The sequence below is a fragment of the Leucoraja erinacea genome, chromosome 3 (genome assembly GCF_028641065.1).
Source record: "Leucoraja erinacea ecotype New England chromosome 3, Leri_hhj_1, whole genome shotgun sequence".
Lineage (NCBI taxonomy): Eukaryota > Metazoa > Chordata > Chondrichthyes > Rajiformes > Rajidae > Leucoraja > Leucoraja erinaceus.
The window spans coordinates 38,945,329-38,966,528 of NC_073379.1; the positions used below are offsets into that span (position 1 = coordinate 38,945,329).

General features: G+C 40.5%; 1 protein-coding gene across 1 annotated transcript in view; it reads right to left on the minus strand.

The window, feature by feature from the left end:
- Positions 1–21,200, minus strand: part of aco1 (aconitase 1, soluble) — a 50,821-nt gene that overhangs the window by 18,795 nt on the left and 10,826 nt on the right. Inside the window, exons 5-12 of the mRNA XM_055632463.1 lie at positions 15,809–15,878; positions 13,602–13,785; positions 12,440–12,579; positions 11,965–12,136; positions 10,455–10,555; positions 5,726–5,842; positions 3,527–3,686; positions 1,124–1,259 (exon numbers count right to left, since the gene is read on the minus strand). Of these exons, the coding sequence (XP_055488438.1) occupies positions 1,124–1,259; positions 3,527–3,686; positions 5,726–5,842; positions 10,455–10,555; positions 11,965–12,136; positions 12,440–12,579; positions 13,602–13,785; positions 15,809–15,878 (1,080 nt within the window). The remainder of the gene's footprint in view (positions 1–1,123; positions 1,260–3,526; positions 3,687–5,725; positions 5,843–10,454; positions 10,556–11,964; positions 12,137–12,439; positions 12,580–13,601; positions 13,786–15,808; positions 15,879–21,200) is intronic.

The window sequence follows — 21,200 nt, forward strand, 5'->3', positions numbered from 1 at the left end:
TGTACATTCACAGACCACCTTGTTGAACTCCTTAACCAAATCCAGCAATTACCATGCATGCCATCACAAGCACTGGTGTTATCCACATCAGAATACTGCTAATTGGTCTAGCGTAACAGTTCCCATACAAACACATTGGCAGACAAATCAATGCCACAATGAGAGCAATTAGCAGCAAGTCTTAACTTCCAATCCTATCCACGTCCATTGGTTCCATCCAATATTCTACCAACATATATCAAATAAAGTTACAGTACTTCTGACATTTCTGCGGGATCCTGGGTTACTCAAAGGGCAATGCACTAGGATCCAGAAGTGTGCTGTTTTTGAAATTATTCAACTGACTCAAAAGAATGCCAGCAATGAGTGGTCTGCAATGGGTCAGACACTCAACTTAAGAGCCTAGGCAGGCTTCACCCAGCGTAGGTATTGGTAGGTGACAGGGTGTTGCAATGTATTACGTTGGAACAACACAGGACAGGCACGGCTCTTTCCAGACTGAAACATCCAACTTCAAAGGTGGTGAAGTGAAGTCTGCTTATCATGGGCGACCATCGACAACTGTACACAGACGTAGAAAGTACTGACACAAGTCAGCCTTTAATGCCACAGAATGGATTAAAAAAACCCATTCAGATATAGTTTTGCAGTTTGCTTCTCAAATTTCCTAAATAAACAATTTTTTCTATCACATTACTGGACTTTTTAAATAATTGGAAAAGGATTCAGAACAAATGGCAGTCATACAAGTCTTTCTTGCATATTTAGCCAAGGTCCTGCGTACAAGCCTATGGTCTGAAAGTAGGTTTGGATCATCCAAGTCAAGTACCAAAACAAGATCGGATTAGGGGTCCGAATTAAACTGTAGTACATTTAAACAAAAACTATTAATGTACCAGATTTAGAGGGCTACATGAGAATGTCCATTTTTTGGGTTCGATTTGAGGCTCAAAATTCTTTCAGATTTAATTCTGATGTATGAGTCAGGAATTCTACCCAGATGTCGAAGGAAGTTGAGAAACGATTACACTTTTATCAGCACTTATTAGAATACCAGTTTGCAGAAAATCCCCAGCCAGGTCCAAGACTGCTAACATAAATTGCAGACAAATTCTGGACTTACCCCAGTTTGGCAAGATACGGCATGACTCCACTCTCCTTTAAGTAGTACGTAACTACACCACTTCCTGGAGATAGGCTGGTTTTGATGTATGGTTTAACATCAAGACCAGCTTCTACTGCTTTCTTCGCCAATAACCCTGCAAAAAAAATTGAGAAAGGAGAAAAATTAAGCAGATTTCCTGAACAAATCACAACATTAGAATGAAAGGAGAATATTGTTGTGCTACTGAAGGCCCAATTGGTGATTTCATAAGTTTCTTACACCATCTATTTCCTCCATTAAGCCATTTCTTCGATAATCAAATGTTCAAAACTGGACAGATTTTTACGCGGTGTGCATCAAATACAAGTTGAAAGAATGTATTTCTTCTTGCAAACTGGATGATAATTGAAAATTGTAGATTTAAATGAATTGGTGGAAACTGGGGAAATTTCCCATAGCAAGAATTGTTAAAATCTAGAAAGTGGTGGATCAGTTTCAATAGAAATTTATAAATCTGAATATAACCGCTTCTCTTGCATTTGGGATCAGTCCTGATGGGTATTTGTTAATCTCTTCTGAGAGCTGTCAATCCTCAGCACAACAGTGGAGCAAGTGCCTGCCCCAAAACCTAAGCAGCCAGTTTGTATGCCCGTCTGATTCCCCATTCCTTGGAAAATACCCAAGGTTTCAATCAAAATTGACTCTGGATTAAGAGGATCAACTACTTAATTTGATATAAACTGTAGTTGCAAACTTGCATTTCACCACTGTGTGGCACAGTGCGCTTGAATGTTGCTGAATTTAAGGAAATGTGTTCAGACACTAGAAAAGTGAGATAAAAGTGACCCTGACCACAATTTAATCTTGGTTACAATCATTGAAATTACTATCTAGTAGTATTAAATGGATAGTCAGGAGAGAAAGGCACAGGAGGCACGTTAGAAACATAGAAAATAGGTGCAGGAGTAAGCCATTCAGCCCTTCGAGCCTGCACCTCCATTCAATATGATCATGGCTGATCATCCAACTCAGTATCCTGTACCTGCCTTCTCTCCATACCCCCTGATCCCTATAGCCACAAGGGCCACATCTAACTCCCTCTTAAATATAGCCAATGAACTGGCTTTGACTACCTTCTGTGGCAGAGAATTCCAGAGATTCACCACTCTGTGTGAAAAATGTTTTCCTCATCTCGGTCCTAAAAGATTTCCCCCTTAGCCCCAAACTGTGACCCCTCGTTCTGGACTTCCCCAACATCGGGAACAATCTTCCTGCATCTAGCCTGTCCAACCCCTTAAGAATTTTGAAAGTTTCTATAAGATCCCCCCTCAATCATCTAAATTCCAGCGAGTACAAACCGAGTCTATCCAGTCTTTCTTCATATGAAAGTTCTGACATCCCAGGAATCAGTCTGGTGAATCTTCTCTGCCCTCCCTCAACGGCAAGAATGTTCTTCCTCAGATTAGGAGACCAAAACTGTACGCAATACTCCAGGTGTGGTCTCACCAAGACCCTGTACAACTGCAGTAGAACCTCCCTGCTCCTATACTTAAATCCTTTTGCTATGAATGCTAACATACCATTCACCTTCTTCACTGCCTGCTGCACCTGCATGCCTACTTTTAATGACTGGTGTACCATGACACCCAGGTCTCGTTGCATCTCCCCTTTTCCTAATCGGCCACCATTCAGATAATAGTCTACCTTCCTGTTTTTGCCACCAAAGTGGATCACCTCACATTTATCCACATTGTACTGCATCTGCCATGCATTTGCCCACTCACCCAGCCTATCCAAGTCACCTTGCAGCCTCCTAGCATCCTTCTCTCAGCTAACACTGCCCCCCAGCTTCGTGTCATCCACAAACTTGGAGATGTTGCATTCAATTCCCTAGTCCAAATCATTAATATATATCGTAAATAGCTGAGGTCCCAGCACTGAGCATTGCGGTACCCCACTAGTCACTGCCTGCCATTGTGAAAAGGACCCGTTTACTCCTACTCTTTGCTTCCTGTCTGCCAGCCAGTTATCTATCCACATCAATACTGAACCCCCAATACCGTGTGCTTTAAGTTTGTATACTAATCTCTTATGTGGGACTTTGTCGAAAGCCTTCTTAGGCACCAGTTAACCTCAAAACTTCCCTCAACACCAAAAAATAAATTCTAACCAGTTTTTTTTGCAACTCTTTTGCTTCAACTTAATACTTTCTGTGGCTTTAAAAGGGACACAAAGAAGACTTATCTAAACTTAGCTGCTCTTCAGCGGTGTAAAATACGTAGTGTAATGCTCCTTGGGAAATAAATTATCAACTGAATCTGCAGCATAGTATAGGAATTCTATATTACTCTGCAAAAACTTCACAAGCAAAACTCAATGCAAGCCCAGCAAGATAACCAAGTACTACGGGAAGTAACAAACCTGCTCCCAACATTACAGATGGATTGCTGGTGTTGGTACAGCTGGTGATTGCAGCAATTACCACTGAGCCATGGCACAATTCATATTCATGTGTGCAGTATTCAAACTTCACCGTGCCACTTTGACGGGCTGGTGGAATCTGAAATCCCTTAAATCCTTGCTAGAGTTGAGAGGAGAGAAACAATCAAAGTAATCTTAGTTTTATTACAATTCTTTATCCTTTTCCATTCAAAACTTCTAGGAGATGTGATTAAACTGGGCAGGAGGAGATGGGAGGAAGAGAGAAGAATGGGTGCAATGGGCAGGAGGAGATGGGAGGAAGCGAGAAGAATCTTGTAGAGAAAATAATTTTGTTTCATTGCAAGTGGTTTAACATATATAATTATGAGAATTTAATAGCATACAAAAAATGCTCACATAAATGAATGTGCAAAAACAATATAGATAAGTGAGAAATATTATTTTTATTTCATCTCATTATAGGCATATTCATACAAACCCGATGATACAAGATTACGATTTAAGATCATTGTTCTGGAACATTAGCTTTGTTTCACTCATCAGATGCTGTTTAGTCTATTGAATATTTCCAGCATTTGCTTTGTTTAACTTAGATTTACACAGTATTTGGTTTCTGATTTGGCCTTCCTGGGCTTACACAGATATACAAACACTCAGTAAAATTTAGTGTGTGCTCAAATTTGCAAGACATTAAGGATTAGAAATGGATCAACCGACCTTAATTCACCCATCCAGATATTCTAATGCCCCGCCCTTGCTACCATTTTGAGTCCTACAGCACAGAAATAGGCTCTTCAGCCCAGTTTGTCCGACAAAGATGCCCCATCTCTGCTTCACATCTGCTTGTGTTTGGCCCATATTCCTCCAAACCTTTCCTATCAATATACATGTCCAAATAATTTTTATGTTGTCACCCCTTATCTTCCTGCATTCCAAGGAATAAAATCCTAGCCTGCCCAACCTCTCCCTGTAGCTCAGGTCCTCGAGTCCTGGCACCATCCTTGTAATGGGCCTGTCCCACTTCGGCAACTTTTTAGGCGACTGCAGGAGACTTTGCAGTCGCCACATGTTCATGGGTGGTTGCCGGGGAGTCGCCTTCATGGTCGTGAGCAGTTTCCACATTCTGGGACCCAGTCGCGGTTTCATTATGGTCGCCGAGAATTTTTCAACAATGTGAAAAATTAGCAGCGACTAGAATAAAGCCACCATGGAGAGTAGCGAGAATTCTCAAGCCGTAGGTGGGTCGCAAGGAGGTCCTAGTGGGTTGCCAGGAAGTCGAAGGTTCTCTTAAACTGTAGCCGGTGCTGACCGGTGAATTTCATTGGCTCGTTGGTGGAAAAAAAAAAGTGTAAGCAGTAGTTTTCAGAACCAAGGATAACCTTCCGGTAATGTTAAATGTCCGCCGAACTTCACAGCCACGTCTCTCTGGCTTCTTAAATGTTGTCTGGCTTCTTAACAGTTGTCTCCACTCCTTCTCCCGCCCCCCTCTTTTAAAGGACTTACCACCCCTTGTGCTGACCGTCTTTATTACAGCGGCAACCTTCCTATGCGCGTGTACGTCTGTTTTTTCTATTGATCGCCTAAGTGGGATAGGCCCATAAATCTTCTCTGCACTCTTTCCAATATAATGATACTCTTCCTATAGCAGAACAATACTCCAAACGCAGCCTCACCAATGTGTTGTGCAACTTTAACATAACATCCCAACTTCTATACTCAATTCCCTGAGATGAAGGCCCATGTACCAAAAGCCTCCCTGACCACCCTATCTATACCTGTTGCCACTTGCAGGGGACTATGCATCTGCATTCCTAGATCCTTTGCTCTAGCATTTTCCAGAACATTAGCGTTCGTAGTAGTGGACTAATATTGGCCAAGACTGAGGAATATGTTAATTTCTCCATGGTAACGCTCAAGTTAGAGGTCAAAGAACATTACATCTACTATTGAAACTACCAATAAATGTAACCAGTATCCATTCAGTTTTTGAACTTATTCAATGTAAATAGCTATAGTCACAAGCACTAAGACCCAAGGAACTTCAACTCAGCCTTCACTCTAGAAGGTACACTCCTCAAATAAGCACATAGTTGGCTCGCAGCTTTTGGCCAGTTTATACTCAACCAAAACATTAATGTATATCAATAGAAATTCATAGCAAACACTTTAGCAGCTCACCTTTGCAGTCAGACAACTTTCAAAATCTTTCATCATATCAGACACAGCCACTTTGTCCTGAGGACGTTTAGGACCACTGCAGCATGATACCACAGTGCTCAGGTCCAGTTCTGCAATCTGCAATGAACAAAAGAACACAGATTGCAAGAGCTCATGGTGTAGCAAACACTATGAAAACAGCAATTTTTTTAATGTTTCAATAACTATTTTGTTGAAATAGATAAGAATTTAGCATGCATCAATATCTGATTGTGCAGCATCTTCTACAGCATTTTACATTAGTTACATGTCACTAATCCACACATAAGGCAGGTTCCAAAAGTGGAAAGGCAGTGTCCAACCCACACCACGGTTAAAAGCACAGCTTGTTGCATTGGCTGACCAACGAAATAAGCCACTTAGTTATTTTTGCTGATGTAGCATCTCAACATACTATGCAACGCATTGGTATTGTAGGAATACAATGTTCTTGTAACTGAGAGGAAGGTTAGTAAAAATCAGTATATCTATGGGAATGATCCCCACTAACTAAATTAATCAGACTACAAAATAAATACCAGGATGCCCTAACATCATGGAAGTTGCTCAATCAAATAAGATAACCATTTCAAAGAAAAGGTTAAAAATAACTGTACTGTGAGATATGTACAAGACAGTCCTGGCAGTACTGCTAGCCAGTCTCATTGCACTCAGGCTTCTGTGGGATAATAAAAAATCCCAACAAAGCTTGCATTCCCAACTACTGAATCATTCTGTTGACATTGGACAAGGAATTTAAGGGCAACTAACACGTAGATTAGTTAAGACGAGGATGCAATAATAAATACAGATGTTTTGGAACAGAGAACTGCAAGATTCCTTATACCTGTGGAGTTTAGCATCTGGAGGGATAAATTATGTCAACATTCAAGGCCAAATTTAAGAAAATCAGTCTACGTTTCATACCACCGATGCTGCCTAACGGTTCTGGCATTACCTTGTATATTTCAAAATTCTAGTACTTGCATTATTTGCTTTTATTGTGGATGACTAAGCATAGGAAAAGATAATGAGGAGCTTTGCAAAAAGCATGGACAAATGTAATCACAACTAATTGTTTGTGTGAAGATAAGTGCTCCAAAAAACCCACGTTGTAACTTCTATATTCTAAAAGGGGAGTTAAATAAGTGAAACATATGGGTAAGGTGTTTGTGTTTCCATATGTATTTTCTGTATATACATTTAACAGAGTATTTTATGTATTCTGTAAAATGCATGTATTTTATATATTTATGGCTTTCCTTCTGAGCAGCCAATAACATTGAATGCGAGTTAAAGTGATTACTTGTTTAAGAAAGAACTGCAGATGCTTGAAAAATCTAAGGTAGACAAAAATGCTGGAAAAACACAGCGGGTGAGGCAGCATCTATGGAGCGAAGGAATAGGTGACGTTTCAGGTCAAGACCCTTCTTCAGACTGATGTGGGGGTGTGGGGGGTGGGAAGAAGAAAGGAAGAGGCGGGGATAGTGGGCTGTGGGAGGGCAGGGAAGGGGAGGGGAAGGAGGGAGAAAGCAAAGACTAGCTGAAATTGGAGGTCAATGTTCATCCTGCTGGGGTGTAAACTACACAAGCGAAATATGAGGTGCTGCTCCTCCAATTTGCGGTGGGACTCACTCTGGCCATGGAGGAGGCCCAGGACAGAAAGGTCGGATTCGGAATGGGAGGGGGAATTGAAGTGCTGAGCCACCGGGAGATCAGGTTGGTTAATGCGGACTGTGCGGAGGTATTGGGCGAAGCGATCGCCGAGCCTGCGCTTGGTCTCACCGATGTAGAGCAGTTGACACCTAGAGTAGCGGATACAATAGACGAGGTTGGAGGAGGTGCAGATGAACCTCTGCCTTACCTGGAAATACTTTTTAGTTCCTTGGATGGAATCAAGGGGGGAGGTAAAGTGACAAGTGTAGCATTTCCTGCAGTTGCAAGGGAAAGTACCGGGGTTTGGGTGGGAAGGGACAAATTGACCAGGGAGTTACGGAGGGAGTGGTCTGCGGAAATCCGAAAGGCGAGGAGATGGGAAGATGTGGCCAATGGTGGGATCCCGTTGGAGATGGTGATTTAGAAGGATGAGGGGTAAATCTTATAGAAACATATAAAATTATAAAAGGACTGGACAAGCTAGATGCAGGAAAAATTTTCCCAATGTGGGGCGAGTCCAGAACCAGGGGCCACAGTCCTAGAATACAGGGGAGGTCATTTAAGACAGAGGTGAGAAAAAACCTTTCCACCCAGAAAGTTGTGAATTTATGGCATTCCCTGCCACAGAGGGCAGTGGAGGCAAAGTCATTGCATGGATTTAAGAGAGTTAGATAGAGCTCTAGGGGATAGTGGAGTCAAGGGATATGGGGAGAAGGCAGGCACGGGTTATTGATAGGGGACGATCAGCCTTGATCACAATGAATGGCAGTGCTGGCTCGAAAGGCAGAATGGCCTCCTCCTGCACCTATATGAGAGCCTCATCTATAGTCGAAGAGGGGAACCCCCGTTCCCTAAAGAATGGGGACATCTCCGATGCCCTGGTTTGGAACACCACATCCTGGGTGCAGATGCAGTGTAGACAGAGGAATTTGGAGTAGGGGATAGAGTCCTTCCAGGAAGCAGGGTGGAGTGTAGTAGATGTCAGTCAGTAGTCTGTTACCTGCAATGGAGATAGTGAGGTGTAGAAACGGTAGGGAGATGTCGGAAATGGTCCAGGTGAATTTGAGTGCTGGATGGAAGTTAGTGATGAAATGGATGAAGTCAGTGAGTTCTGCATGGGTGCAGGAGGTAGCACCAATGCAGTCGTCAATGTAGCGGAGGTAGAGTTCGGGGATAGGGCCACGGTACGCCTCGAACAAGGATTGTTCGACGTACCCTACAAAGAGACAGGCATAGCTGGGGCCAATGCGCTTGCCCTTAGCTACGCCTTGGATTTGGAGGAAATTAGAGGAGTCACGGGAAAAGTTGTTGAGGGTAAGGACCAGCTCCGCTAGGCGGAGGAGAGTATCGGTAGCAGGGATTGTTTTGTTCTGCGGTTGAGGAAGAAACGGAGGGCTTTAAGACCCTCCTGGTGGGGGCTGGAGGTGTAGAATGACTGGACATTCATGGTGAAGATTGAAGAATGGGGGCCTGGAAAACGGAAGTCATGGAGGAGACGAAGAGCGTGTGAGGTGTCTTGGACATAGGTAGGGAGGGATTTGACTGGGGGGGGGGGGGGGGGGGGAAAGAGATAGGACGTAGTCGAGGTATGTGGAAATAGGTTTGGTGGGACAACTGAACATATCACATTATCATATTCCTTTTTGCAAAGGCTTGCCGTGCAAACACCAATTGACATACTTCTTACAACAGTGATTCACTGGCTGCAATGTCCCAAGGAAATACACTAATAGTACTCAATATCTAATGAGTTGCTCCTGCTGTGCGTTATTCTAACATAGAGCAGTCTTTATGTACATTGCATGCATCATGTATGACCACTCGCGGCTTGCAATTATCAATACATTCAGCTCCAGTACATTGCTAGATAATATAATTTCCTTTTTGCATTTACACATGTCACTGTGATGAACACTTTCAATGTACGTACATTCTTCTGGAATATCACTAAACATTTTTATTTGGGGAACTTATTGGTTACACAGGAGACAACCTTACTACCATTCGTATTTTTTGTTCTACATGGAAAGTACCTGCCTTTATCCTTTATGGATAAGGATTTAATATACTGAAATTATATATACTGAAATATACTTAATATACTGAATGATGTTAGGATGGGTGCAGCTTTTTGAACAAAAATCAAAAACCAGATACATTATTTTGCAAGAATTTGGGAATGGGGAAAGGATCAGAATTGTTGGATTTAATTTAGAACTGCAAAGGTAGAAGTAAGGGGACGTCATAGTAAAAGGTACAGAATGTTAGGATTAGCATCAATCAGGGCTCAAAACAATGGTGATTGGTGAATGGCAGCATTGAAATGATCGATGAGGAAATGGTGAAACTCCAGATTGTTCAGGGACTTTCAAAGGTGAGGGATGAATGCAAAAAAATGAGGTCAAGGAGGAGTCAGGGGCAGTTATGAAGAGAATGGCTAGGCTGCGAAAAAGGATAGCATCGAAATATACTTTAATAAATGATGCGTTTAGAATGTGAATATTTCAGGGTGTAAACTCATTTTAAAATATCAGAAATCCTATGAAAATATTTTTTAAACTCTCAAAGCTAGATTGAAGAATATGCTAGGGCTAATTTTTGTTTAAATCAAGCATGGGGTGGCGAAGCAAAACATTTACAGGCAAAGGGACTTAACTACAAACTACCAAAGGAGTTAAAGCAGTTTGAGTAAATTGAGAAACTCCCAAAGGAAAAGCAAATCAAATGGACATTTATTCTTCCGCAAAACCATTCTTCATTATTTGCCCCTAACTGAGCATCTATATTGTCAACCTCATCAATCGAACACTTAAGTTTAACTCTATGAAACACTGAGATATACCGGAGTCACGAAATGTACAATTGAAAATATATTTTCTTCCATCCTTCATTACTCAGACATCCGCCATTCAATTCAGATTTCTCAACTTTCTCACCCTCCAACCTATTCAGAATTTAATGACTTGAAAATGTTGTGATTACTGTATATTTTGTAATTTTGTAAAAATATCTAAAATTACTTGAGAAGTCTCTCTGAGCCCAGCAATAATTTTACCTGAGTAAACTCTGGGTCTTGGGATGGATCGTTGAAATCTCGGAACATTCCAACAGCTCTGAGATATCTTTCAATGTAACTCAGTTTACTTTGATCTCGACCTTAAAGAAGGAACAGAACACAGCAAGAACTGTTGGTTTCTAGAAACAGAAAATATTTTCTTAATAGCCAAACAGAAATTCTGATGTTAAGATGCTAAAGATTACACGTGCTCTAAAAAGCAAAACATTTTTGTACTATCAATATACAACAATACAAAAACAATCGGCAAATGTTCTCAAATGCATTTTCCTGCAGCATTAAGTTTTGAGATGGGTTTTTTTACGATAAAATTGCGACTTCCTCCTTTTGCATATTCAGCTTTCACTGCATCACACACTTTTCCTGTGGCCAGTCAACATACTTCCCAAGTTTCCTGGCTCCATTCTTCAACTTGTTACAGTCACCATGATGATGCCATCCCTCCCATTTATCTATCAGGACATGGAAACAATGATTTTCCACACAAAAATGATGGAAAGCAAGTTGAGTAGAAATTTAAATCAACTAGCAGACTGAGATTGCCAGACAGTCCAAAGAAAATGTGGTGACTTCCAGCCACGGGGTTTCTAAACTTCCATTGTAGAAAAGGGAATAGGAAAGCTCTGCTTGTTGTCCTTGCCAAATGTTATCTGCATTCAACATTGTTTTAATTGATTATTCACTCCTTTTACTTCTGCTTCTTGGAGCTTTTGCACAAAGAAATCCTTGCATTCCTTCCAACAATGACTATCCATTAAACACACTAATTCCAAATTGGCTTGGAAGAATTTAGGGACATTCTATCCTTATTTTTTGCAATGCTCTTTTGATATTAGTACAATCTCCACACAATATTTTATTAAAAAGTCAGAGAAAAGCTTCCTAAATCTGGAGTGCCTAAACTGCAGCTTGAGAGCTGAAGAGATCTATAGGCCAGTCCAGCTGTCCCTTAAAATCATAAAACATTGTTTATTTTTTCCACTCTAGTAATTTAAACTGCTTACGTTTCTTAAAAATAAGTCACGGGAAGATTTGGTCTCCGATCTGCTTTCGCAATGATGAATAAATCCCAGATAGGTGTCAAGTCATAGGTGTCAGTCTTCATAGATTTTACATAATTAATGGTGTGATATGGGTCAAAAATATAATTAAATTAAAAACTAGTCCACTGCAAATAGGAGGACACTAGGATCTGGAATGCATTGTCCATATAGGCAGGTTGTGCAAGTTTTAAAAATTGAATACTTAAAGCAAAAGGAAATTGCAAGTTTTATGAGTGGTTTATAGCTCTAACTGGTTTATAGTTATATAGTTATAGCCTGTTCATTGTCATTGCTTTGAGTAGCTTCCATCTGTGCTATAAATGTCCACAATACTGTTGCTGGATATTCATCAGTACTCCAGCACAATTCTCTTTCAAAGCATATAAGGAGGAAGAATGTACCCAGATTATTGCACTGTTCATTAACAATAGTTTCCGTGTTCTTACCTGTTTGCTCCAGGTATTTTATGCTTATGTTATCCACTGGAAAGAAAGCTGCTGTTGCTCCATACTCTGGGCACATGTTGGCAATAGTTGCTCGATCGGCAATGGATAGTTGTGCCACACCTGGACCAAAGAATTCCACAAATTTCCCAACAACTCCAACCTGGCGAAGGTGCTTTAAAGAATAATTTAAAAAAAAGCCTCAATGTCAATTAATTATCCATGTTAACAATAATGTAATTGTTCTTAAGTTGATGACATAATCTGAAAAATGAAGTGATTACCATTCACTTTATAAAAATATAATACACATTTTGTATCCTTTGGGTTGAAACATCGTGTTGAAATTCATTCACACTTGCTCAATGCTCATTGTAGAGCAGCTGCCTGTTGATTTGCAAAATTCAATTTTAATGACCTTGGATTGAATTACTACTTCCTTATATTTACTCAGTTTATGAGGATATAGTCTACTTACTTTTGTGATTGTGAGGACTATATCCGTTGAAGTTATAAAAGAGTTGGGAGTTCCTGTCATCTTATAACCAACGACCTTTGGTAGAACCATGCTGATGGGTTGACCAAGCATCACCGCCTCGGCTTCAATGCCGCCCACACCTACAAAAGACCCAGTTTTAAACCATCAGTTTCACATTATTTGCAACAACCAGCACAAATAAATGCCTGACGTTTTAATCCAGAATGAAACAATATAATTTACTGGCAATGGAGCACCTGTTCTCTACACACGGAAGGATTGATCAGAGAGGGGTTTTGAGGAGCATGATATAGGAAATGTTGGGAAGAAATTACACAGCTCAGTAAGGAAGAAGGTATACTAGGTAGCTGAAGGTAGGGAGTCAAATAAATTGGGGATACACACAATAATGTAATACGAATCACATCCATTGTGAATGGAAATGGATGTCTTTCACACTTGCATGGACTTTACTGTGCTTCCATTAATGACACAAGGCCTTAATTTGTATTATTTACAGGATGCAAGATGTAACACAAGAAACTGGCAGATGTAGAGCTTATGACCTTTTAAGCCATCTCTGCCATTCAATAAGATCCTGCTGACATTCTACAACCTCCCACTTTCTCATCTGAACCAATATTCTTTGATTCCATTAATGTCAAATTGCCATAAAACTTAGCCTGGAATAATCTTAACTTCCACCTCCCACTGGAAATAGAGAAATCCATATAATTATAATGACATTTATTGTATCATGAATATGCAAGGACATTCATTAGAACATCTGAACAAAGAGTTGTTGCCTCAGAGCAGATGCTTTGAATCCAATGCATCCTCTTATAATCTACATTTAATTTAACAGTCACACTTCAAAGCATAAGCAAAGTGTATTACCATAAATCCTAATAAATAACAGTGGGCTTCCACATAATCTCTAGAGTATTGAAACTTTTGTCAGAAAATTGATTCGACATCTGATTTAGGGTGAGATTGATGATTCCAGATTTTAATTCTACAAGTTTAAGATTTTTAAACATGCATAGATTAAGCCAATCCAGAGCTAAAAGGATCTTGGAAGGATATAGCAGGCACTTTCAAACAAAGCTAATAAAGTTGGTTCTCAATCATTAGATAAGAAAATATCCAATGAGCAGCTTACCCCAGCCGAGCACTCCGAGGCCATCAATCATCGTTGTGTGGGAATCCGTACCCACGAGACTGTCAGGGTAGTAGCAACCATCGTTATCAAATACCACCCGTGCTAAATATTCCAAATTCACCTGGTGGATGATTCCCGAGCCCGGAGGAATGATCTTCATATTTTGAAATGCTTTAGAGCCCCACTTCAATGTACAGAGAAATGCAAGAAAATAATTTGAAGTTGAATATAATTAATACATATGCTGTCACAAAATCCGCAAAACAAAGGTAGCCAAACCTTTGGATTTACGGTCAAAGCAGAAAAATAGGGGGAAAAAAAAAATCCTTTCCTGGTCAATGTTTCTTTTTACCAGACAGATTAATCTGCAAACTGTATATTGTCTTGACAATTTCATTAATGTTTCTAGAAATTGGTGTTTTTCTGCGGCATGCTTTTTTTGGACACGCTCCTTTTCCCTTGAATATCACTATACATTACAATACAATACAATTTATTTATTGTCATTTGAACCTCATTGAGGTGCAAACTAAATTTGGTTTTTGCAGTGATGCACACAAGAAAAAGAACCAAGACAACACAATTTACACAAACATCCATCAGTGAATCTCCTCCTCACTGTGATGGAAGGCAAAGTCTTATCTCTCCCCTGCACTCCTCATTCTCCTCCCGATGTCAGAGTCAAAGCTCCCGGCGGGCGATGGTAAGTGTTCCGCGGCCATTAAAGTCGCGTCGGGTGATGCAAGGCCGCATTTACAACTTGAAACTATATTTACTGAAAGCATGGAGATATTTTAACTAAAGAAATCACTGCCAAGTGATAATATAGATTTAAAAATCACTATAGGTAAACAGGAACTAAACCAGTTACATTTAATATTTAATGTTGTTATTCTCATCAGTACTCCCTTTCAGTAAGCCTTGCCAAGATATGCCATAGACCATGATTTGGGTTTTCTTAAATGAATAATTACTTACAATCCCTATCTCTTTAAATTAATCTCTGTTAATAAGTAGTTACTGTTGGTATAAATAAATATCCTGCACATGTTGCAGCTTCATATCATAATTTACCAAAATACCCCTTTGGTGATTTACCTATTCACCTTACTGAGTGAAAATGTTTGCAAAATTTCCCATAATGGTACTGGGGCACCAAAAACGATAGCGGGAAACCTTCCTCACCCTCTAACACAGAGGAAGTCCCAAAGCAATTTTAACCTCCCATGGTCACTGATTGTGATCAACCAATGTAAAAGGCCAATCAACTCAAAAGATTGGGAATCAAAAGCAAACTGCAGATGTTGGAAATTTAAAATGTTCAGAAAATCAGGAAATAACCTGCATGTCAGCCCACATGGAGAGGGAGAGGGAGAGGGAGAGGGAGAGGGAGAGGGAGAGGGAGAGGGGAAATAGGACAGAGATGTGTCTCTGTAAGAGCAAAACCAGGGTGACCATGGGATAAGTTGTTAACAAGGTTATCTGGTCAGAGTGTGAATGGGATCAATTCTAGAGTGAGAACATGAACTAAAGAATATGGGAGTAGCACAATGCAGATCAGGAGGACCTGCCCAGCAGGTCAGGCTGGACAAATCCTTCATCCCAGAGAGAATAAAACAAGGCGAGCTAAAATCACAATTGGATTACAGATACAGATCGAAAAAATCAAGTTACCTTTATGTTGTAGAATTCAATATCGATTCATTCCCCTCCTCAATGCTACTAGTCCTATTGAGTATATCCAGCATTATCTGTTTTTGTGACTGGGAACAAACTTTGGTATTTTCTGGCTCACAATTTAGCCACATGCCACTTTTGTCAGCAATGTGCGCCAGAGTATGGCTTTGTCACTAGTTTAATCATATATCAACAATGATCATCAGACCCAAATGCTGGGAAGCAGGAAAGAAATTCTAAAATTACTGAGATAATCAAAATTTCTCAAGTGTTTACATGATGTAAACATATTTGATCTTAGCTCATGGGATTTTCCATCGTCTCTGCTCATGCTGGAACTGTGGGTGGAATTGGACATGTTTCAGGATTCTGGTCCATGTTCACTCCCTTCACATGCTTCCTGGGCGAATCTCTCTTTCAGTTCACAAGGTCAAAACCAAAAATTACTAGATCTTCCTTCCCAGGCAAATGAAACTCTGAAAATACATTTTTATTACTGAATAGATAACATTGCATATACAAATGGATACCTTCAAAAATTCAAATCTCTCTTTGTTTCTTTCAAATTCCATATTTTGGTTTTTTTGCAAACTATCCGGCCTGCAAAACAAAAAGGATCAAACATTTGTTGCTTAGTTTATCAAAGGACAGTACTCCAATTAAGCTACTAAAGTGAACTGAGCAGAATTTAATTGTAATGCAATTCACTTTAGTGAAGACTGTTAAAAGACCAGCCACCAATCATAAAAATGTCATATACAGCTTTATAATGTAAAGAATCAACATTAAGGAATTATTCAATTCAGATTGCTAATCTATACACACATATTCTACTTCACTGAATAATATCTTCAATATTTATATTCTTATTGATTACACTGCAAAGCAAGAAATGGAGTGGTACTGTAATCTCAGGATCATTAAAATAATGACTATGTTACTCAGATTTACAATGTGCGCCACTTGCAATAAAATACCAGGCTTATTAACTTAGTTACACCAGTATTGTATTCTTCCTGTTGTATTAAAATAATACTGGAGTTGGAAGAGTTTCAAAGATGTTCCATAGAGGCACAAGAGACTAAATGCTCAAATCTGTAGCAAAAAAGGAGAGCAGCTGGAAGAACTCAGCAGGTTGACTGGCACATAGCAATCAGGTAGGGGAGGGAAGGGTGGAGGTAGCAACAGAGGCTGTGAGGTGACGTGGAGAACACAAAGCTGTTTCTGGAATCTGATGGGAAAGGAAGGTGAAGAACAGAACTGAATGACAAGTGCTGACATATGAGAGCAACAGGGGGAAGGAGTGAATGAGTAATAGGAATGGAGATATTCTAGTCAGGAGAGAGTATGGAGAAGGGGGGAAAAGAAACAAGGTAAATCAGGGCTGGGGATACGATGGGAAAAATATGTTGTGAGAAGGGATCAGGGTGGATAGAAGGAGAAAGGAATAGAGGAAGTACGGGATACCCGAAATTGGAGAATTCACTTCATGATATTGTGTTGTATAGTCTGAAGAAAGGTCTTGACCTGAAGGGTCACCCATTCCTTCTCAAGTTTGCATTTAGCTCACTCTGGCAGTGGAGGAGGCCAAGAACAGACGCATTGGTGTAGGAATGGAAAGGAGAATTAAAATGACTGACAATTGTACTCACAGCGGACAGAATGCAGGCACTCGGTCTCACAGATCAAGAACACCAATTGATAAACTTGGAGGTGATGCAGGTAAACCCTCATCTCACCTGGAAGAACCGTTAGGTCTTTGGATGGAGGCAAGGGAAGAGGTGTAGGGACAGATGTTACATCTCCTACAGTTACAGTGTTTCTGTGTTTGTGCTTTAAAAAAATGTATTATTTATTTATTTATTATTTGTTTTAATGTTACTTGACTGTAAGGAAAATCCATTCCGTTGCCTCTAATATGAGATAATGACAATAAATTGAATACAATACAATACAGGGGGGGGGAGGGAGGGATGAGCAAACCAACAAGTCACAGAGAGTGGACTCACTGGAATTTGCAGGAAGAGATTGATGGTGGAATCACGTGAAAATCACCGGGAAGTAGAAGGGAAATTGGAGTTGAGGTTACAAAAGGATAAGCCCTAATCTTGTTGTGCAATCTCAAGGGGCCATGGTGTACTCCTGCTCCTAATTTTTCAGTTAATATCTTTAATTAAACCATAAAATGTAATGCAAAATAAATGCAGTTCAATAAATACATTAAAATAAGTCAATGTCAAGAAATATACTGCATAAGATACCAAATTTTTTGAAAGTCAATTTCACATTGAGGGAATCTAGAATTCTTCCAACATTAACAATGAATACATTTCAAGCATTCCTATGGTTTTACGAAAGGAAGTTCAGTTGAAACAAACCAAATCAAGAAAGAGATCTGCAAGGTCATATCACATACCAATGTTCAAAACCAACTTTTGCTCCATTACCAACCATGCCCATTTCCTCCCCCTCCCCCATTAAGACGAAAGACTAATGCGAGAATAAAAATTGAGTCGGTTCTGGGATGCTGCTGATTTGCCTCAATCTAACTCAAAGATTTTCACATAACCATGGCTACCTTTATCACTTTTTGATCCTCTAAAATTTCTATCGCTATATTGCATGTGATTTTGGAAGATTTAGCTAAACTAACACCCATCTACGATTGCTTCCTTCAATATTAATCACATTTTTTTTTCATCATCCTTGGAAAGTATAATAATAATTCAAATGTAAAAGGACTTTTCCCCCCATTAGTTGATGTTTATCATTTTTTAAATTAACATGCATCAGTTCAGATTAGCACATCAAAATCTAGGATTCAAAAGAATCAGCTTAATTTCTACATTCTTAACTTTCAGTCCTCAAAGTAACAAGGTATACATTGCCTGAGATTTTGAGCAAACTAAAATGAATTTAAAATGCGGGGAATAGAAAACGTCAAGTAACTTTTCATAAATGTTGTTTTTATAAATAAGAGTTTAAGTATGCAATTTAGCCAATCAGCAGGTTTCTGTACAATTATACACAGTTCCCTATTTCCCATTTCCCCAAGGAGCCATTTGTACTTCATAGATCAAAGTAAGCCTATCTGGGAAAAAAACTGGGAAGTGCACAGATCAAGTCTATATTAAAATAAAAACAAAACAAGTCGTGCAATCTAAACTAAAACCACTAAAAATAGATGAATGGATTTAGGAAACTATCCATGCTTATGTGAAGTCAAAACAAGTGACCTTTAAATAAAGGGCGAAAAAAACAGAAGAGACAGAACAGAACCGGGTTAGAAGAGAGTAAACACTTGATTGATCCATACTAAAGATTCAGATTCAACTTCAATTGTCATTGTCAGTGTACAGTACAGAGACAACAAAATGCAGTTAGCATCTCCCTGGAAGAGCGACATAAAATATGAGCAACAAATACATCTATTTACATGCATACAGTCATAGTGTTTTCCTGGTGGGAGGAGTGTCGGGGGGGGGGGGGGGGGGGGGGGTTGGGGTGAGTCTATGGTTGGGGTGAGAGCTGTCTTTGGCGATGCTGAGCGCCCTTCGCAGACAACGCTTGCTTTGGACAGACTCAATGGAGGGGAGCGAGGAACCGGTAATGCGTTGGGCAATTTTCACCACCCTCTGCAGTGTTTTCCGGTCGGAGACAGAGCAGTTGCCATACCTTACTGTGATACAGTTGGTAAGGATGTTCTCGATGGTGCAGCGGTAAATGTTCACCAGAATCTGGGGAGACAGGTGGACCTTCTTCAGTCTCCTCAGGAAGAAGAGACGCTGGTGAGCCTTCTTGACCAGAGTTGAGGTATTGTGGGTCCAAGAGAGGTCATCGGAGATGTTGACCACCAGGAACCTGAAGCTGGAAACACGTTCCACCTCCGTCCCGTTAATTTGGATAGGGGTGTGCGTGCCGCCCCTAGACTTCCTGAAGTCTACAATGAGCTCCTTGGTTTTCTTGGAGTTAAGGGCCAGGTTGTTGTCAGAGCACCATGCTGCTAGGAGCTGGACCTCCTCCCTATAGGCCGACTCATCGTTGTTGCTGATGAGGCCAATCACCGTTGTATCATCTGCATACTTGATGATGGTGTTAGTACCATGTACAGTTGTGCAGTCGTAGGTGAAGAGGGAGTAGAGGAGGGGGCTCAGCACACAGCCTTGTGGAACGCCAGTGTTCAGGGTGAGGGTTGAAGAGGTGTGCTTGTCTAACCTGACAGACTGGGGTCTGTTGGTTGGAAAGTCCAGTATCCAGTTGCAGAGGGAGGGGGTCGATGCCCAGGTCACCGAGTTTGGTGATCAGTTTAGAGGGTATAATGGTGTTGAATGCCGAGCTGTAATCGATGAACAGCATTCTTACGCAAGTGTCTCTGTTGTCGAGGTGGGAGAGGGTGGAGTGAAGTGCCGTTGAGATGGCATCCTCCATACTCCTGTTCTTGCGGTAGGCAAACTGATAGGGATCCAGTGTGGGGGGTAGGCAGCCTTTGAGGTGTGCCAGGACCAGCCTCTCGAAGCACTTGGTGATGATGGGAGTAAGTGCAACTGGGCGGAAGTCGTTGAGGCTTGCCGCAGTGGAGTGTTTTGGCACCGGCACGATGGAGGTGGTTTTAAGGCACGTGAGCACAACTGCTTGGGCAAGTGACAGGTTGAAGATGTCAGTCCAGACGTCTGCCAGCTACGCAGCACAGGCCCCGAGGACGCGCCCGGGGATGCCGTCAGGGCCAGCAGCCTTACGTGCATTAGTGCGGCAAAGAAATAACATGCTGCAATACTTTTAAAGAAGCAATACCAACTATCTGAAGACTATCTGAAGACCACCACCAAATAATCCTAAAGATTCACATACAACTCAAGCAAAAAAAAATTCATAAACAATAAGCATCTCCATGGGTCATAAGCATGGCAAGTAATTGCTAATATTCAGAATCCTGTTGATTGACTGGTTCAGGAATTTAAAGTAAAAATGCTCCACTCAGGCAGAAACCAATGCTATTAGTTTTATATGGTTTGTATTTGTTGCAAGATGTTATACTATAAGTTTTGTTGCTTAAGTATTTAACATGTGGGGAAATTATATGTTTCAATTACATCTAATATCAAATAAATGAGTATTTGCATAAATCCGCATTAAACATGTGTATTAAGCAACAATATAATTCAGCTAAAAAGTAGCTGTATAATTACTTAATGTTGATTTATTGGGGGGCCGTTGGCATTGTTAAACTACATCCTAACCATAATTAGGGTTAACTAAATCAAGATTCAAGAAGACAAGTCAAGAGTGTTTTATTGTCATATGTCCCGAACGGGACAATGAAATTCTTACTTGCTGCAGCACAACAGAATATGTGAATATATAAACATTGTATATAACGGGAAAAAAAAAGAAAAAGTTCAATAAATAACAAATATAGTGCAAATAACAAATAATAAGTCTTTTGCTGTTCAGAGCTCATAGCTTATTTATTGTGTTTAATAGCCTGATGGCTATGGGTAAGTAACTGTTCCTGAACCTGGACGTTAGTCTTCAGGCTCCTGTACCTTCTTCCTGATGGCAATGATGAGATAAGTGTGTGGCCAGGATGGTGTGGGTCCTTGATGATTTTGGCTGCCTTTTTGAGGTAGCGACTACGATAGATCCCTTCGACAGAGGGGAAGTCAAAGCCGGTGATGGACTGGGCAGTGGTCACAACTTTTTGTAGTCTTTTTCGCTCCTGGACGTTCAAGTTGCCGAACCAGACCACGATGCAACCAGTCAGAATGCTCTCTAACGTGCACCTGTAGAGGTTTAGGAGAATCCTTTTCGACATCCCGAATCTCCGTAATCTTCTCAGGAAGTAGAGTCGCTGACGTGCTTCTTTACCATTGCATCGGTGTGCTGGGTCCAGGAAAGATCTTCTAATATATGCACGCCCAGGAA